At 53.3% G+C, this 19,513-nt stretch overlaps 1 protein-coding gene across 21 annotated transcripts in view; it reads right to left on the reverse strand.

The window, feature by feature from the left end:
• Nucleotides 1-19,513, reverse strand: part of WDR20 (WD repeat domain 20) — a 65,686-nt gene that overhangs the window by 2,373 nt on the left and 43,800 nt on the right. For 10 of the 21 annotated variants that reach the window (XR_010839384.1, XR_010839385.1, XR_010839382.1 and 7 more), the window contains one exon: nucleotides 7,073-8,992. Coding sequence is in view for 15 of the 21 variants with exons in the window: in XM_059058228.2 (XP_058914211.1) it covers nucleotides 7,715-8,992 (1,278 nt within the window). In the remaining 6 variants the exon portion in view is untranslated. The other 11 variants (XR_010839379.1, XR_010839380.1, XM_059058227.2 and 8 more) reach the window with 8 other exon arrangements.

The raw sequence follows: 19,513 nt of genomic DNA on the forward strand, positions 1-19,513 counted from the left end.
TCCGGGCAGCACGGTAGCTGCTGGCCTCTCCACCTGACGCCGGACAGCTGCCAAACGAGGGCTTTACGTGTATCAGTCCAGCAAAAATCTCTCTCGCCAAGAACCTGCTTAATGTCCTATTACCCCCCCGGGAAGGAAGCCTATTACAGAAATAGTGGCAGCTCTTGAATCTAATATTTCATAGGTTGTTCTCTTCTCACCAGAGTTGCCATTTTATTCCTGCTAGAGACTTCATGTGAAAATTGATAAAATACCCCAGCTCTTAGTTTGGGTTTGATTATAATTTATAATACTAAGCTAACAGAATTAAACCTTGTTTCATAAGAACGTATATCCAGAAACAGTAATATTTCGGCTAAAAAACAATTTACAACGTACAACAAAGGAACACGTCTTTGTTCGTGGGCGCTGCCGAGATCAGAGACCCTGACGGCAAGAAAGGACCGTGAGGGTCTCTGAGGCCCTCGTCAGAGAACGGCCTCGGCCCGAAGTCCTGCTGGGCCCTATCCGACCCCCGCCACCGTGGACTCGTCTGTGGGAGGCCGCAGACCCTCGAGGGGGTGGTCGTGGGATGGGCATCCGGCGCTGTTCAAAGCCTGGTCAGTCGACTCAGACTCACCCTCCTCACCCCGGACGGAAGTGACGTGCACGCTGGCGCCGGGACAGGTCTCGCTGCGGGAGCAGCAGCCTCTCGAGGCGGCAGAGAAGTGCCAGAGCAGGAGCTCAGCGCCGCTGCGGGCCGGGGGCCGGACAGCTCCACCGGGGTCAGCCTCACCCGGAGGGGTGGCCCTGCACCTGCCACAGAGCACTTAACCCTCGAGGCTCCGGTCCTAGACAACCTGCCAGGAGCTCTCCCGAATACCTCCCTCCACTCGGAGACCAAGAGGTAAGTATTTGCGAAGTGAGGCCCCTTGAGAGATGGTGCACGAACGATGAGAACGGTCACCAGGCTAACTTCCTCAGGGCCGCTTCTGGCTAAGGATGCGTGCGTTCTCCTTATTCCATCCGCGACAACTCCCGCCACTCGCTGGCCGGGCCGCTGCATGGAAGAGCCATAGGAGAGCTGCACAGAGGAGCTCCCGTTTCATCCCGAGGCGGCGCGGGTGCGCCGAGTTTCGGAAGTGGGCGCGGGCCGGGAGGGGCCCCCTCCACCGGCGCGTCCTCTGAGCCATTCTCTGAGCATCGGGACCCCTCCCCGCCCCAGACCCACCGTTCACCGTGGCCTGGGACCCTGGCTCCACTGGGCAGCTGCCCCTTTGCCAGCCCGGACCTGCCCGGTGACTGGCCACACCGGCGGTGACACATGTTCCCAAAGAGGCCACTCAACCTGGGAAAGGCCACCCAGGGAAAATGATCGTGGCGTTCGCAGACATCTGCGTAAAGGCTTTCTTAGGGCACAACCAGTCAAGGGCTCCTGCGAGAACCATGTTGGGGAAGAGAGCCTCGCCCACGGCCTGCACCCTCCCGCCCAGTGACCCGCTGTGGCTCTGACATCCTCTGCTGCAGGCCGGGACCTCGAGTGTCTTCTAGCTTGAGTCCCGTCATGGGGCATCCACGCGCGAAGGCTAGTTTAGAGGCCACCGACACTAGAGGGGGCGGGGCTGAGCACCCCTAGACGGTCCGTCCCTTTCAGGAGACCTGCTGGTCCAGAATCAACTGTTTCAAAGGGCCGCCACACGGGGGAGAACGGACTTACGTTTTCAAGGTGTACAAACTAGTTACCTTTAAAAGATCAAAATGCCGCGCATGTGTGTGTCTTTTTGGACTTCCTGTCAACCTACCAGCATTCAGGGCTTAAAATGCCCTCGAGCGCTAAGGAGAAAACGTGCAGCTTCTGTGGTAGTGAAGTCCAAGCAGGTCCCTCCGAGGGCGGAGTATCGGACCGTCTTTTCTGCTCTGGCAGCTTCGAGTCAAAGGCAAGAGCGCACACACCCTGCAGCACAGGCGGGTCAGGAGGACAGCGCGGCCAGGAAGGTTCTGGAGTCCACCGAGAAGGACAGGCGGCCAGGAGGGGCTTCCAGAGGCTTTGCCCGCCCCGAGCTCCAGGCCCAGGCGTCTCATGAAACAGCAGGGACGCGGCGGCTGAGTGGGAGCCCCGGGGCCTGACGAGGCCTCTGTCCCGCGCAGCTCGCCGCTGCCCCCACAAGCCCTGGGCCCGGAACTCTCGCGTGAAGGTTCCTTCAGGGCCCGGAGGCGCGGTGCTGCCGAGAGCGAGGGGCGGGGTCCACGGCAGGACAGTGAACGTCGCTCCTGCCTTCCGTGCACGTGCACGTGCACGGGGCTCGGCCCGCACTGGAGCCTCGGGGCCCGGGCGCGAGGCAAGACCACTTCCACGGCGAGGGCAACGCCTCCGGCAAATGGAAAATGACAGGCCCTCCCCGGGAGAAGAGCTGCTACGGCGTCGCCTGCCTGCCCCCGGGAACTCGGCGCGCGCTCCGCACGGAATCAGCACAGCTCGGCCGCGAAGCCAACCCACCGTCCTTCCCCACGTGGGGCTCGGCTCGGAGGAAGGTCCCAGAAAACGGCGAACACCTCCCGTGCTCAGAACAAACATCTCACTTAGAAAGCTTCTAATTCGGAAAAACTCAGAATCAGTAGTAAGAGTTAGCAATTCCTGGGGCTCTTTGTTCTATAAACATTAACAAGGCCCTTGATTTTACAGAGTTTAGAAGCTTTTCTTCTTTGGTTCACTGAGATTTGTTTAAAGCTCAGATGTGAAAGTGACTACTGAAAATTTATCTACATTTACAATTCATTCACACGTTTATTTAATGTCATTATACAGAGGACAACCCCAAAGTTCTTCAGAATATCAAGTATGTCGTAAGTCTCTAGCTGTGACAGTGACAAGGGAACAGCTAAAAACCAAGGCAGTGAAACAGAAACACGATTTTCTTAAAATTATAAAGCAACAATACTGATATTAAAGCTTCATTAATTATTGCAACAGTTACGAACTTAATTTACCAACATGTCATGTTAGGAAGGCTCTCTATGAAATTTATTCAAGTTTTCAAGAAATCAGATGAGAATGTAAAAAAGGAAATATATATGAGTTTAGATTTTCACAAAAGGTAAATATTCATACAATTTTACACAGCGTCACCTAACACAGTAACCTTGAATAAGGTTAGGTACACAGAAATCAAAAATGCAGAAAAGTTTTCTTTTACATATTTAACTCGAGCGACAGCGATGTGACCACGACGCAAAGTCCACGTAACAGATGCAGCAATGAATAAAAAGTACCAGTGGAACAGCTTCCCTCTCCCGGAGGGGCTTTTACATACAGGTTTGAACTTGGCTCTGAGTTTCAAAGGGAACAGCTGGATACAAGTGCCTTGCAAGGGGAGCCCTGCACTCCACCCTCGCAGACCGCCCCCCTCACTGGCCAGCACTGGGGTGCTGGGGCCGAGCCCCCTGACTACCCGAACAGGTGACAGTCCCAAGCAGCCCAGCGCGACAGGTGTGCTCAGGACGAGGCGGCGGCCTCTGCCGACTGTTCCCTGCCGCGGTGCCCGAGGCCGACCTCTCCCCTCCGGGTCACTTATCAGGCCCACCCGCGAATGCGGAGGAAGGAAACCCCAGGAGTGGACACGCCCGGCACAGGAGGCGGGGCCCGCGGCGGGTCACCCTGGGCCGAGCCCTCCCGCAGAGAACGGGACGCGGCGCGCCGTGCGTTTTTCCCAGGAAACCCACGGTCGACCTCTGCTTCTAGAAGTTCCTCGTCGGACAGAGAGGTCCACAAATGTGGCCTTTGGGTTTTCCAAGGATTCCTTCCGCGGTGCTCCCCGGCCCTTTGGCTCTCCCCTCACACTCTGAGCTTCCTCAACCAAGAAATCCAAGTTCTCCCTCCCAAGCAGGAGGTAAGGAGAACCTTGCACACGGGTGCGGACATCGATAAAGCTGCTTCACCAACTTCAGCGCAAGTTCAATACCTGACAATTTCTTAAAAATCCAGGATGTACCACAGGAAGTGGGGGAATCGGGGAGAAACGGCTGCCAGGCCACCTGCCCGCCTGGACTTGGCTGTGGAGCCCAGCGGTGGAACAGAGTACTGGGGGCACGCGTGCTACACGCCCGTAAAAACTGAGGAAGCTTCAGGGCCTTTTGTCCCTCATCGTCTCTGGATGTCTGAGGCAATAATCACTGGCATAGCTTATCCCTGTATCTCCACTCCTCTCCTTTTCTTTCATTTAGGCGTTTATCCTTAGTCCCAAGTCAGCGGCTCACAGGAGAACCCTTCAAAGATGTTAGAAGGTCCAGTCGGCACAAAAACCAAAATTGAGATTCTTTACCACTATTTAAATCAATTTAGAACCCAAAGCTACTGGTTATTTTGAGAGAGTCCGCCTACTCCCTCTTCCACATTTGCCTTTAAAAGAAGGCCCCCCAAAAATAAAAAGTTAAAAATAAAATAAAAGAAGGCCAGGTTTTCCAAAGGCTTCCCACCCCAGCTCTCCCAGCAGAGGAGAAACAGAGAAGGGGTGGGGCTGGGGCGGCCGGTGGGTTCAGAAGCCTGCATCGCCCAGGTCACAACACAAACCCAGCTCTGGAATTCCCAGAAGCTTTAAGGGGCGAGCCAGGGCAGGGCAGGCAGAGAAGACCCCGCAGCCTGGCTAGTGCCCTCCGAGGAGGGGCCCTGTCGCCGCAGGCGGGCAGGCGTGCAGAGCCACCTCTCGTTGTGGGAGGAGCAGCTCGGCTCACGTGCCACCCTGAGCACTTTATTCCCCTGCTTTTCATCGATGCATCTCCGTGCGCGGTGGAAAAATCGTGCTGAGAGTAGGAATAACTTCTGGCCAAAAGCTGTTTTATTCCAGAGGTTAGAAAAGACATTCTTGCTCAGGATAATGTTTAAGCTGAGACACTGAAAAGTTTCAATGAGGAAGCTCAAAATTCGGGGAGGAAACTACAAAAAAACACTCCCCAGATTTCCCTTAGTGGCCATGGTGCCTTATATACCTGCGACTGGAAACCCTCGAAGGAACCCCCCTCCTGACCCCGGTCTGAAGGAGCCCTGGCACCCCGACCCGGGGGAGGAGGGGAGGAGCCCGCCCGCCCCCTCCCTCCCTCCCCCGTGCCCCCTCCCTCTCCTCAAGCTGCCGGCAACCTTAGTTTAGTCCTGGTCTTGGAGAGCACCTCGCGCTCTGTGCTCCTGACTGCAGGAGAAGGGCGCTGCCGGCTCTCACAGAGAGGCGGACGCATCAGAGGGGCAGGGTGGGCGGAAGCAGCGTCGCCCTGCCGTGTCCAGAACCAGCCAAGCAGCCCCTCCCCGGCACCTGACACCCAGCCAGGGCCCCAGCCAGACATCAAGGATACACTCACCAGCAGAAGCTGGAAGACCGAGACTGTGACCAAGCCCCAAACCCCAAACTGTACAGGGACCACGGTGGTTTAATCTGGGGGCAGGTGGAGGAGACGGAGCCCGGCTTCTGTGAGCGCGGTTCAGCGCTTGTTTTTTAGGGACCGGTAACCCCCTCCTCTTGCCTCTCCCGCCCCGGCTCCCATCCACAGACCGCGCGCGCCCTGGGTGAGCTGCCCCAGCAGACGCTGAAGGACAGAAAGGACCAGAAAGAGCCCCCGTCGCACAAGCATCAGCTACACGGGCCCCAGCCGCGGCTTTCCTGCCCACTCTGCAAAGAGCACGGCGCTCAGAACTGGAAGGTCACGCGTGACACGCTCCCCCGTAAAGGCTCCTTACCTGGGATTCAGCCACTTGGGCCAAATACAAAGTCCTGAATTTGAAACTGCACACTCAACGCCTCGGAAGCATTTGAAACGGAATTTCTAAAACTCTGCAGGCACAGAAAATTGCACGTGGAGTGTTGGTTCCTGCTCTCCACCTGACAGCCCGATTTCCTAGCCTCCAAAGCTGAAACAAGTCCACAAGGATGGCTGTCTTTGCCACCTCAGGTCAGTTAACATTTAGGAACAGAGGACCATATCTTAAAGGCAGACAGGACGTTAACATTCCCATGGACCGTGATGCATGAACGGGGAAGGCCGCCGAGGTTCTCACGCGGAAGAACACTGCCCCCGCTGCCGCAAGTCACAGAAAGCGCCCCATCAAGAAGCGCGGGGACACAGAGCGAACAGCTCCGGCCCTGGCGCGTGTGCAGCGGGAAGCTGGCCTGGCCTCCCCGGGAGGGCGGCTTTAAGAGCGCAGAGCCGCCGCCCCATCAACCAGAGTCTCTCGCAAGGCAGAGAAGCTGAAGTCTCCAGGGCGGCACTTCGCTCAGTCGCGTTCACTACTCAAACCAGTACAAATTATCAGTATCTCTATATTTAATTACAAAGGCGTGCACAACAGAAAAATAAACCTAAGTGAGTGACCAAAATAAGCTAACAAATGAGATCATTATCATCTTGACACGAAACATACGGGTCAAAGAGCCCTGTCATCCACTGTGAAAACTAGAATTTGAAAAGCAACTCCTCCGACAGCTGATAAGGATCTGAAGGAATTAAGAGCCAGCACAGCAGCTTGCCCGGGAAGTGGAAGCCGTGGAAGCCGCAGTCAGGGCAGAGGGAGAGCCAGCCCTGCCCCCAGCAGCGGCGCTGGGGTGGGGGGTGGGGTCCCTGAGACACAGGCTGAGGGCATCCCGAGAATGATCCGGAAGATTCGGGACCGCGACTGCCCTCCAAGGAGAAGAGGAGCAACCTGCACCTGCCCGTCCCCTCCGGTGGGAACACAAAACCCAAACGAGGGAAAAATTTCACGTTCTCTGAACCTCGGGGGCCTATCAGTCTTCACAAACAAAGCTGAGGAGTCTGCCTAGGGCCTACGGTCATGTGCCTTTTTGACCAAAAAACAAAAAACCAGAACCCATACCAAAAAAAAAAAAAAAGAAAAAAAAAAAAGGAAAAGAAAAGCTAAGCTCCTTCCCCTTGTTGGAAAAAAACGTAAGCAAATCACATCCACCATAAAAGATCTCGGCTCGTGTGGCGAGAGGCACTTCTGACAACACTGCTGGCGCCCTCAGCCCGCAGCTGGCGGTAACTGCTGTCCAGGCTCCGAGAAACGGGTATTTTATTTAGTGCACAGAGTCTCAATCAAAGTGCTACAAACTGCTTCTTTGAAAAAAGATGTTTATTAAACAATTTTAATTGTCATAAAATGACTAAAATGGGTTTTAAAAATTAAGGCTCTTCTCTTTCTGTGGATTGCCAGAACAATGTAAAAATAATATCAATCAACCCTGCTGAACGCTTTGTTCCTAAAGTTAAATCCCGTAGATTCCTAAACATTTTATGATTCAGATAAAAAGTTGGACTATAAATGACAATTAATGGCCGTTCGTATTGAACACACACTCTGATCAGTGTACAATATTCTAATTGAGTCGTTAAGCAAGAATATTCCAGTTAAAGCAGAAATGTTAATCTTAGCATTTTAAAGTCATTGTTCCCCGCACTGTCATGATTTTCCTAAGATCGAGAGAGTCTAACACAGGAACGCTAACCTTGGGACTCTATATACTCCCAGGAGGGTGACTGACTTGGCTGGCAATTAGTTTGATTATATTTTTTAAACGTTCTAAGGTGAATTATCAAATGATTCAGAATTACATGGCATGCAGTATCCAAAATTATGGCTCTGATGCATTTAGATTTACATTAAGAATAAGAAGTGTCATTCACATTCATTGTACACCCCGCCCCTCCCGCAAGAAAAAAAATCACTACCTATTCAAGTTCTAGATCTGGTGCAGCATTAAGGATTAAAACTTACCACTTTACCAGGCCTTCCCCATGTGCAAATAAATCCCTCCTGACAAGCAGTGACTATACAGTCTTCAAGAAAAATTAATACAGTCAGTCTTTCATGCGCTATCTTTTTACAGATGAGCGGCTCTAACAAGGGAACGTCTTCCATCCGAGGACACAGGGGCGTCCCCAGAGTTTTAGCTGGGTCCGTCTTGGTCTTAGTGACTAGGTTCAGCTTGTCGCTGCTCTTGCTGGAGATGTGTCCCATGCTATGGTTCCGCTTGTGATCTTTCTCGTGGTGCCTGTCCTTCCGGTCGTGCAGTGACAGAGTCGCGAACTTGCTGACCCCGGAAGCGATGGCCCCGTCCGCGATGCTGCCCTTGCTGCCGGTGCTGGAGACGGCGGAATGAGGGAGGCTGTTGGACCGCGGCAGGGGCGGGGGCGCCGAGTTGCCGGGGGTCGTGACGCTGTTGCCGGTGCTTCCGGCAGGAGGACTCGTGGCGTTCATGACGTTCGTGTGCGTCCTTGCTCTGGAGAGGGGCTGGTGGGGGAAAAGGATGTCCTCCGTGAGGTCCCATAAGCAGAGCTGCGTGTCCTGGCCCACGGAGCCGAACCGATACGTGACACTGACGGGGCGGCTCTCGGTCGAGTTCCGCTTGGACAGCCGGGACTGGGTACTGTTTGCCCGGTCTCTCCCGAAGTGGAGAAGGTCCTGGAAGTCCTCGTCGCTGCCACTGAACTCCATAGGGTCGCTCTCTTCCACGCTGGTGGTGTAGGGGTCAAACGCCACCACGCTGACCCAGGATCTGTGCCCGTGGCCCCGCGCGATCACGCGGCAGTCTCCAAAGGACCAGACGGTCACAAGGTCGTCCTCTCCGCCCGTCACGATGTACTTGCCGTCCGGGCTCCAGCACACGCACAGCAAGCCTCCAAAGTAGCTTTTCATGGTGCCGTGCACCTCCACCGAGTCAAAGCTGAACACCCGCAAGAAGCCGTCCTGGCTCACGCACGCCAAGAACTTGCCATCTGGGGAGAAAGCAAACTCGTTGAGGGCCCCCTCGCCCACCGTCCACTTGAGGAGAGGGTTCCTCGTGGATTTGCTCTTGCAAGTGTGCACGGCAAAGCTCTCTCCCTGCTTCAGAAGCTGGTAGTGGGGGGCTGTGGTGCCACAAGCGTGCTCCACATTATACAAGTACATGCTCCCGCTCGAATGGGCTGCTAGGAAAAGGCTCTCCGACCCAGGAACCCATTTGACACAGGTTGCTCGCGACTTGTCTATTAGTCTCTGTGAAGACAAAGGAGAACAAGTTATCACAGCGGAGAAGTTTTAAAGGTCTACTCTTCCAGCAAGAAACCTCGTCTGCTTCTCGGTGAGAAGGGATGCGTCCATCCAGGCACTCCACGCCCTATCCTGCGGTCAGGCCAGTGGAGGCATCTTGGCCCCTTGTGGAATGACCTTCTAGAACTGCACCGGGGGGTCAGGCCACTGGGTTTCACCGGGTCAGTCACCCAGCAAACACTGATGAGAGCCTAGTGCGTGCCCGACAGATACTATACCAGGAGCCGGGACACACCGGGGAGAGGGACAGCCCCGGGCGCTTCGCACGTCGCACGCCGGGAGCGGCCGGGCCTGTGACTCCTGCACCTGCACAGGGTCCTCACTACGAGGCCCCCGGGAAAGTGGCGCAGTCCCCACGGCCGGGAGCCCTGGGCCCCCGGGGGCTCTCTGCACTGCATCGGCCCGCGTGCCCCGTGCTGACCACCCCCGCCTCTTCCGGCTGCTGGGGCGGGGTCAGGGCGAGGGGTAGTCCACGTGCAGCCGGCAGCACCCGGGACAGCAACGCCCGCCTCCCCGGGCTCTGCCTGGGCCCTGATTCACTGCAACTTCCTCACTCAGAGTCGCCGTCATGTGTGTATCTTTAGAAGCCATTCCTCCATCTTCTTTGGAACGAGGTGGTATTTTAAAAAATAAACAGATGATTAACACTCAGGAGTATGTGCCTAATCACTGCCACTCTACTCCACGTTTATTTTTGATCCACTGACCAACTGTTTCTTTAACAGGCACAGGTCGGGAGTCTTGCCTGTAAAACCAAAGGAATAAAAGGCAAAAGCAGAAACCCCCCAAAGGGACGACCACCCCCCGAGTACGCTTCCCCGCTTGCAGACCTTCCGTGGGGCTCACTGCACAGCGGCTTCCATGAGGCTGCCTGGTCCCCAAATCACAGCACCAGAAACCATCTGGGAGCTCCCAAGACCCCCGAGTTCTCAGCAAGTGCTGCTGCCAGACGCGGTCCATTGCCAGCCCGGTAACGGGTGCCTCGGGAGCCTGGCGGGCTTGGGGGGAGCTACACACTCCCACTTCCCTCACGTGCTTGGGGTTCCCCGACTCGAGCCTCAGGGGGCCACGGGCCACAGGGACGGGGAGCCCACCGGGACACAGGGCCTCCTGCCTGGTCAGCCTTGCGCTGTGTGTGTGCTGCGTCTCCACAGAAAGTCACAGAAAATGAAAACACTTGGTTTCTTCAAAGAGACTAAAGAACCACGCAAACTGCTGCAGAAAACCAGGCCCCGGAAGGCAGGTGGCCCACAGTGGTCCCAGCCAGGGAGGAGGGGACAGGCCTGACCCTGCCTGGCACGAGGGCCGGGGCTAGTGGGCCGGACAAGGGTTACTGAGCAGCAGCCGTCACTGCTGTCGCTTTGCAGTGTCACAGCCGCGCTGTCACCCCCTGCCTCTTTCCTCTCCTGCCCGGTGACCTTCCCGTATAAGGCAGCTGACCTCTGCTAACGCCAACAACCTGGAAGCCCAGCGCTGCTCTGTCAGGGTTTCCACGAGACCTTCACCATTTCTTCCACAGAGGTCAGAGGCACCTTACGAGGCCGGGTCAGGGCTCTGGTCTCAGGGGAGCCTAACCCGACCCAGCAGACCTTGCTGTGCCCACCGGGCCCAGGCCGCCCCGGCACTCCTGATCCCTTATCCGTGACTGGTCTGCTGGCCTAGTGTCCAAGGGTGCTGCCAGTTCACCCCCATCGGTGGCCTCGCTGGGCAGCTACAGAAGCGACCTCGGGCTGAGGAGCCAGGCTGCTGGCCATGTGCTGGCACTGCGTGTGGCTTTCAACTCCTGCACCTCACATTTCACCACAACCAAATCTAATCTCAATTTTCCCAACAGCTCTCCACTGTTACTCTATCACGTGTGGAAAATTTTAAGGATGGACATAAAAACTTCTAGCACTATGGTTAGGAGAAAAATTTTATTTTTGGCTTAAAAAGGCGCAACAAAAATAATTCCATTAGAACTCAAAACTGGAATACTGTCAAGTAAAAACAGTATTTCCCTGCGACTGTGAGGAATGGAGATAAATGATCATAGCACCATTATTAAAATACATGTTACTGGGGTGACGAGACACATTTAAAGACTTTACTCCACATTAAAGAGGTGCACTGAGACTGCTGTAAGTAGACACGTGGATGTAACTTACGGACGAAAACCCGAGCCCACCTTCTGTGCCCCTGCTGGGGCGCCACGTGGACACGTCACACCTCACACCTCAGCACTTGGGAAGCAGGTACAGACAGCAGCTTAAGCAACTGCAAACCAAAAAAATTAATGGACCACAGATCCAACTCTAATGTGGGAAGGGTTTCTCAGCTGTTCTACACCATCAGTCTTCCCTACCAGATTGTGTGCTCAAGCGCAGGGAAAACGTCTGCTTCGTCTTGGGGTACATGGCAGGCCTATCAGGACAGCCGTGCTGACTTCCAACCTGAGGGTCTACCCTGTGGCCAGGCACTGAGCAGTGGCTCAGCACACACGCCGTTTCATCCTCAAAATAACCCCGCAACGTAAGCTTTTATTTTTTTAATAGATAATACAGTCATAAGTCATATATATTAATAAAAGTATACAGTAGAAAGCCTCACTCACACCCCTTTCCTCCATCCCAGATCCCTTGCCCCCAGAATTACTGTCATTAGCTTCTTGTTTATCTCTGCGAGTGTCTTCCTGTGTTGACAAGGCAAACACAGATACAAGTTTATCCACACTCCTTTTTTTCACTGTCTGCGCCTCTGCTTTCTCATGCAGTCATACACGTGCGTCTCTCTGTACTGGTACAAAGACAGCTTCCTCGTTCTTTTCTACAGCTGCAGAATACTCACTTATATGGATATACTGTGGTTTATCTGAAAAGCCCCCCACTGAAGGACATTTGTACAGCAAAGAATAACCTGCACATATGGCAATTTTCACATGTATAAATATACCTGCAGGATAAATTCCCACTGCAATAGCTGGGGTCAGGAGGTATTTATAATTTTTTATTTATAAAAAAATTTATAATTTTTTATAGATATCACCAAATTACCTCCCATACAGGATGTTACAATTTATATTCCCACCAGCAGTGTAAGTATGCGTGCCCATTTCCCCATAGGAAGGTAGGTGTTATTGCCGTGTCACCCACCAAGAGACAGGATCAGAGAGGTCCGCAAACTCGCCTGTGGTCCCTCCCGCTCACCGCTCACTCATGTTTCATTCATTCCTTCTTCCATCCTTTACTGAATGGACACTATGTGCCAGGCACTGACAGCACCGACAGACAGACATCCCTTCCTGAGTGGAACTGATGTTCAAGTGGGATGAAAAGATAGTGAAACTGACAGGATCTGACGGCAAGGAGCGCTGTGCTGTGAGCCAAAACCAACAGGGAGAGGAGAAAAAGGGCAGGAGGAGGAGAGGGATTCCAGTCGCGAGCAGGAAGGCCGAGAAAGGCCTCTGTCTCTGGGATGAGGGCGCGCCGAGCAGCGAGGTAAAGAGGCAGCAGCAGGGCAGGGCGTCCTCACAGAGGGGACAGCTGCGGGGGCGCTGCAAACCACGCGCTCTTCATCCTAGAGACACGGAAGGCGCTGGTGCAAGCGGGACGGACTGGGCAAGATGACACCCGGCACAGGCCCGTCAGCCCCAAAGAGGGGCTGGCGCCTTCTGTGCCACCGACAAACGACAAACGTCAAGCAAGCAGGGCGCCCCTCCCGCAGACCCCAGGCAGTGGGAGGCACGAGCCCAGGGCCAGCGCGGAGTCACTGAAGTAAACTGCCCGGGGCTATCACTCGGTTTGGGTTTAGCAAAAAAGTTAGAGAAAAAAACAAGAGAACAGAAATTTTAAAAAAAATACCTAGAACATCTTACTCAAGAAATATAAAGAATGCAGCCCACTTTCTGCATCATAAGGGTATATTTTTGTTCCAGAAAATGTCTAATAAAGAAAGTAAGGAATCTCTGTCAGTTCTGTGTTCACCAACAGGACTTCCCTGCTGGGCTTGAATTCTCCAGTTTCAGTGGGGCCTTGATCTGGATGAGCATACGTTTGAGTATGTTGAAAAAACACCCTTGGCAAAACCCCAGGTCCCCTGAGGAGCTCCTGAGTACAGGTGGGGCGGGGGCTGGGAGAGAGACAGGGGCCTGTGCTGGGCGGCGGGCAGCCAAGCCAAAAGGCTCGGCACAGCACAGGCGGGTCTGCGGATGTGCATGGTAACCGTTTTGGCTGGAGCACCTGAGCAGGGGCAGGAAATCAGGTCTTCAATAGTGAGCTGGGACTCAAGGACAGGGAGTCCCAGGCTAAGGGGTCTGGGCTGTGTGACCTTGAATCCCTGTGCTGACCAATCCCACAGCCCCGAGCACTTGAAAGTGACTGGTCCAAAGTGAGACATGCTCTGAGTGTAAATTACACACTAGATCCTGAAGACTTGAAAAATTATGGGAAGTATCTCATTCATAATTTTATATTGATTATACGTTGAAATAATGTTTGGACGTATTAGATAAAGTAATACTTTTTTTTTTTTTTTTGGCTGCGTTGGGTCTTTGTTGCTGCGCGCGGGCTCTGTCTAGTTGCGGCAAGTGGGGGCTACTCTTCATTGAGGTGCGTGGGCTTCTCATTGTGGTGGCTTCTCTTGCTGCGGAGCATCAGCTCTAGGCACGCGGGCTTAAGCAGTTACAGCGCATGGGCTCAGTAGTTGTGGCACACAGGCTTCAGGAGTTGTGGCATGAGGGCTCAGTAGTTGTGGCGCATGGGCTTAGTTACTCCGCGGCATGTGCGATCTTCCTGGACCAGGGATTGAACCCGTGTCCCCTGCACTGGCGGGCGGATTCTCAACCACTGCGCCACCAGGGAAGTCCCAAGATAAAGTATCTTAACTTCACCTGTTTTTAAATTGATGTAATGTGGCTATTAGACATTTTAAATTGAATTTGTGGCTCACACTATATTTCTACTGGCTGTACTGCTGCAGACAGTAGGGGCACCGAAGATTTCTGAAAAGGGAAGCGACAGAATGGAGTGAAGTCTCCCGTCAGTAGGTACAGAATGGTGCGGGTGAAGAGAGACTGGTTAGGAAGCTATGCCAATTGTCCGTGGACAAAAAGGTCTTGAACTTGACCAGCGGTGGTGTGGCAGGATGGACTGTTTAGCAGTGGGCTAGGCTGGATGGAGTAGGAGGTGGGGTGGGGGTGAAGGAGGCGTGTGAACAGACTCCTAGGTTTTGAGCTTGAGTGGCTGGGAGTGGGGTGACAGAAAGGAGAGGAGGGGCGACTGTGCTGGGGAGAAGCTCAAGTGTCCTCACCGAGTAGGCAGCTGACGAGAATGACCGTGGAAGACGAGGAAATGGGCTGTGAACAGTACGAGCCGGATCTGTGGCATCCTGAGCTCTCCGAGGCAGAAGGTGTGCAAGGAAGAGGAGGAGAGTGTGAAACTTTGGAAAATGACTACTTACACGGAGCAGGACAAAAATCAGGAAAGCAGAAGGAAAGCCAAGGAAACCAGCCAGAAGCCCCACGAGGAGAAGAAGGAACTGACGCTGAGCGAACGTCCGACAGGCCAGGGGCTCTGCTCCCTGCATCACGCTCCCCTCCATTCCGTCCCAGGGTCTCTGGGGGCGGCTCTGTGCTGCGGGCCAGGAGGGGAGGCAGGAGAGGGAGCTGGATGGGGGTCCAGGAGAAGAAAGCCCCCTGCTCCGAGGCTGAGGTGAGGCCGCCCCGGCAGGAGGGGCAAGGAGGGGAGAGCGGGGCAGGTCGCAGGGAAAAACAGGCGCTCAGGTCACCTGGCATGACTACGGAGCCTTCCATTAAAGAGGGAAATTCCACAAAGTCCTACTTTTAAAATCACTTCCATAAAAACCAAAGCCAAAATCTGGGTATTACTATGCCAGGTCTGTACGTCAAGCCACCTACCTACCCAGGAAGCGGGCTCCCACACCCACTTCTCTCCCTGGTAATCACCCACGGCTCCCACATTCCCCATTCTAAATGCAGAAGACACCACCTCATTTCTAACATCAATCCAGTCAAAGTGCAACGAACACCAACACTACCGTCCTTAATGGCATTCAAACACAAGCTTTTCTAACTACACGGAACTAGTTTGGAGGAAGCAAGAATCAAAATAAATCTGTTTCCACATTAAAGCACCACTGCTAACATGAAGCTTTCCACAGCACACACTTTTCCATTTTCTTCTTTTTCACTGCTATCAACATGATAAGCAGGAAAAAATTCTTGAGGGGTTGCCGGGTATGCATTTTACAATGCAGATATTAATTTATTAAGTACTAAAACCAAACAATTCCAAAACCACAGCAGCTGCTGGAAAAGCCGTAATGTAGCCACAAGCAAACACGGTGACTAAGGGCTTTGGTTCTGGTGAAGGCGTTTAAAGACAAGCCGCTTCTTCCCTCAGGAAGTATTAGGAAAGGGTATTTCAAAGCCCTGTGCGAGAGGATCAGACGTCATTTTTATCAATGTCAAAACTTTAAGCAGTAGATCATTAAGTGCTCATTTCCTTCCCTTGATTAAAAAAGGCAACAACAAAAGCAAAACTAACAAAATGCCCAGAACCACTCTCTTGTTAGAGGGCTAGACAGAATACCGCAGAGCTGGGCCTCCCCTCCTCTCCACTCCCGGGCCGCTGCGCTGGGGTGAAGGAGCAGCCCTCGGGGAACAGCAGGGCCCGGCGCCCACAGGCAGCCTACGGGCTACCCAGTGTGCTGCCCTGGCCTCACAGGCTGCAAGAGAGGAGAGAGTCAAGAACAGGAGGTCTCATTACATGCCAGGGATGAAAGAAGCCGAAACGACAAGTTCTTTTTAGATTTTACATCCACCCAATAACCAAACATACTTAAAAATCCTTTGAAGTTACTGTTCTACGGATACAACCCAGATATAATCAGAATTTTTACAAAGACAAACAAGGCTGAGTTCATTACCACACAGAAACTGCCCCTTTATGACTTTCTCCCCAATACATCGTAACCATTAGTAATGAAAAGTGGACTCCTCAGCCCTTCTGGGCGGTGACCCTTACCATGACGGTGGGCTCCACGGTCTGGGAGCTCATCACGTCTGCCATTAGACACCGCCACGGGCATAAAACATACAGAACACTACACACAGAAACCTAAAGTCTACTCTCAGGCTTGGGAGAAAGCAGTGTCTCGGGGATCCGGGCTATCATCCCCCAAGGGAGGCCAGAAAGGACCAGCCTTCCTCTGGGGCTGAACTGGTACAGTGGCCAGGGTCTCAGTACGGCCGGGATGGCCCAGGGAGCAGGGCTCGCCTCTGCTATCTGACACGAACTGGATGGACTGAGGGCCAGACCAGGAGGTGAAGGTTGCCAGCTGCTCTAATGGAAGGTGTGAATCTGACAGTTCTGCCTCATTAAAAACATAAAAAATTACAAAGACGATAAAGCTAACAGCGAGCAGTGGGACTTCGGGGTGATGTTTCCCATCTTCTTTGTACTCCTCTATGTCCCAATTTTTTCTATAACCAAGTATTTTAATCAATAGGGGAAAAAAAAATCACCTTTTAAGATACACTCTATTCCCAGATAGAAATTTTCACCTATCTTTGGTCTAGTGTGGATTTCTGGAACTTCCAATTTCTTTTCCACTCACCCACCCACCTGTCCATCCACCTAAACGTTTACTACACTTTCATGTACCGGACACCTCCAGAAAGGAGCAGAGGTCAGAGCAATCAATACTGGAGTGTGTGTACGCACACGTGCATGTGCAGAATGGCGGGCTGAGGGGATCTCCAGTGAGTAAGACAGACAGACGCCAAACAGGCATGAAAAACACTCCCCATCGTCTGCCTTACTCGTGCTGCTTCTGTCTGGGTTGCCCTGCTCTTACCTTCTTGTCCTGGAAAATCATTTGTGCTTCTCCTTCAAAACTGCTGCTATCTCACCTCCCAAGAAGCCTTTCCTCCAACCTCTAGTGAAAGAAACCCTCTGAGTTTCCCCTCCACCTGGAACTTTTCTCCCCAGGGCTTGCTCTCCAGGCCCTCTGCTAACATCTCATCCTCACCACACCTCCAGGTGGGGACCGCTCTTATCCACTTTCCGGCTGAGAAGAAGAGATAAAGTAAAGACCCACATCCTGCAGGCAGTAAGGGGCAGAAGGGTGTCTGAGCTCTAGGCATTCGGGTTCAAGGGTCTATGTTCTTAGCCACTGGGCTGTGGGTCTGTAAATTTCATGGTAATACCCTGACTGTTGTAAGTGCTCCTTTGCAGGCCACGAGCAGATGACCAGAATCTTGGAGTATAAACAGGGCTCAGCCCCAGACACGTCTAGGACTCGGCAAAGACTCGTCTTTGCTCTTACTGTGCCTTCCCCACAGACCTGCCATCTAATCTCAGGGACATGATTACCATTTATACGCTGACAACTCCCAAAATTCACCTCTAGTTTTGTGCTCCATATCCATGTATCCAACCACCTACTGGCCTCTCAAGCTTAACAAGTACAGAACAGGACTCTGATCTTCACCTCTGTGCCCGGCACCTGCTCCTTCCTCACCTTACCCCGTGCAGCAAGTGAGCCAGAAGCTCAAGGCCTGTCCCCTTGCCTCTCCAAGTCCGCCCCCGAGCAGCAGCCTGCGTTATTCTCAAACACACCCACCTGAGCGCCTCCTGCTCTTGATCCCTTCTGTGAGATCCCACAGCTCAAAGAAGCAAACCCGATCAGGCCCTCCGTGGCAGGGCCTCCAGACTCACACCCTCTCACTTCTCAACACCCTACCAGGCCCCCCGTCCTCTCTCAGGTCTCTTGGTCCCCAGCTCGCTCCTCCGGGGGTCTTCACGGGCTCTCCCTCCGCAGGGGCGCTCTATCTCCAGCTCCTTACCTGGGGCCCTCCTCAGGCGAGGCGAGGCTCAAAGCACTTCACTTCCTCCGAGAGACGGATGCTCCCCAGGTCCCCATAAAGCAGGCCTCCATGTCTGTCTCTCCTTCAGGGCCTCTATCTCCTCTGACATCACACGTCACCACCATTTGCCGTAATTGTGTGTGTATGTGTGTGTGGTGCTGTTCACACTTCTCTCCCCTCTCTCTGGAGGGGAAACACAGGGCAGCTGTTATCTGCCGCTGCAGACCCAGTGCCACGCACATGGTAGGCTATCAAGGTCTGTTGAATGGATGAGAAAATGGCCACAACTCTAGTTCAAGTCCTCGGCTCTCACCTGGACAGTTACTAGGGCCTCCTCACTGGTCTTGCTACCTTCATTCTCTCTTTCTTCATTCCAATCCACCTTCCACAAGTGCTGACAAGAGTTCTAAAAAAACACATTTGATCCTGTCACTCCCTTGATTAAATAAAAGCCCAAAGGTCCCCCACAGCCTCCAGTGCCAGATCCAAATTTCCCAGCATGTCATCAAAGGTTCCAGCTCATCTGTCCGGCTTTAACTTCTGCCACGCCAAGGCCCACATGCTGCGGTTTGGCCACCCTTGGCCTCCACATGCTAAGTTGTTTTCTCCAGCTTTGAAGGCCTTCCTCATCCTCCTCCAACTCCTAGGCATCTTTCAAACCCAGGTCAAATGTCACCTTCTAAAAGCTTTCTCGAACTGTCCCCACTGAACTTTTGTTTTTATTTTATGATATTTGATACATACAGAGGAATGCGATTAACACATTATCCCTTGGTACTTTGTTCATGACACTGGGATAGCACACATTCCAGCACCCTTTCGGGCCACGTCACTAAACTGTGAGCTCCTGGGGAGACAAGAGCCCATCTGGCAAAACCACACACAGTGGAGCTCACAATCTATGACCAATAAGAGCCCGTGGGGTTGACTTCTGGATCCAGCTCTGTCATCAAATTGCTACCTGACGCGGACAATTCACTCACCTTCTCTTTGACTACTGCCTCAGCTGCGCACAACGGAGACAGCAGCCCACCCTCCCAAGCCGAGGAAACAGACAAAACACTCTGAAACCTCCACGTCCCATACCAATGCAAAGCACAGCCCAACGACAGCTTCAACCACCATCCCTGGCACTGAGGGACAAAGCCCGGATGACCCTTTCTCTGAGACATCCTGACCAAAATCTGGTGAGAATGTTTCCCATACAAGCCAAAGAATGTCCTTACTGTGAAGGCCGATCGATTTCTGCCTCAAGCTGAAAATGCCAAGCTGGCTTAAACCGCACACAACCCTAGCACTTGGAATGGCCATTTTTCATATAAAATGTAAAAAGAGTAGGAGGTAAGTCATGCTTCACTCATTACGAGTGACGAGCTGCTTTCCAGCCTGTGGCTCCCAGCTGTCCTGCGTAAGGAATGGGTCTAGCTGATGCGTCCCACGGCTCTCGGGGCCCTGTGGTCTCTGCTCCACCCTCCCCCGGCGATGACACACAAACCCTTCTTGTTCTCTAAGCGGCATTCTGTGCCATCCTCAGCCGAGCAGCCTCCCGACCTTGTTTACCAACAGCCCTTTACATGGCTCCAATCCCTTCGCCCTCAAAG

Source organism: Kogia breviceps, chromosome 3, assembly GCF_026419965.1.
Source record: "Kogia breviceps isolate mKogBre1 chromosome 3, mKogBre1 haplotype 1, whole genome shotgun sequence".
Classification (NCBI taxonomy): Eukaryota; Metazoa; Chordata; class Mammalia; order Artiodactyla; family Physeteridae; genus Kogia; species Kogia breviceps.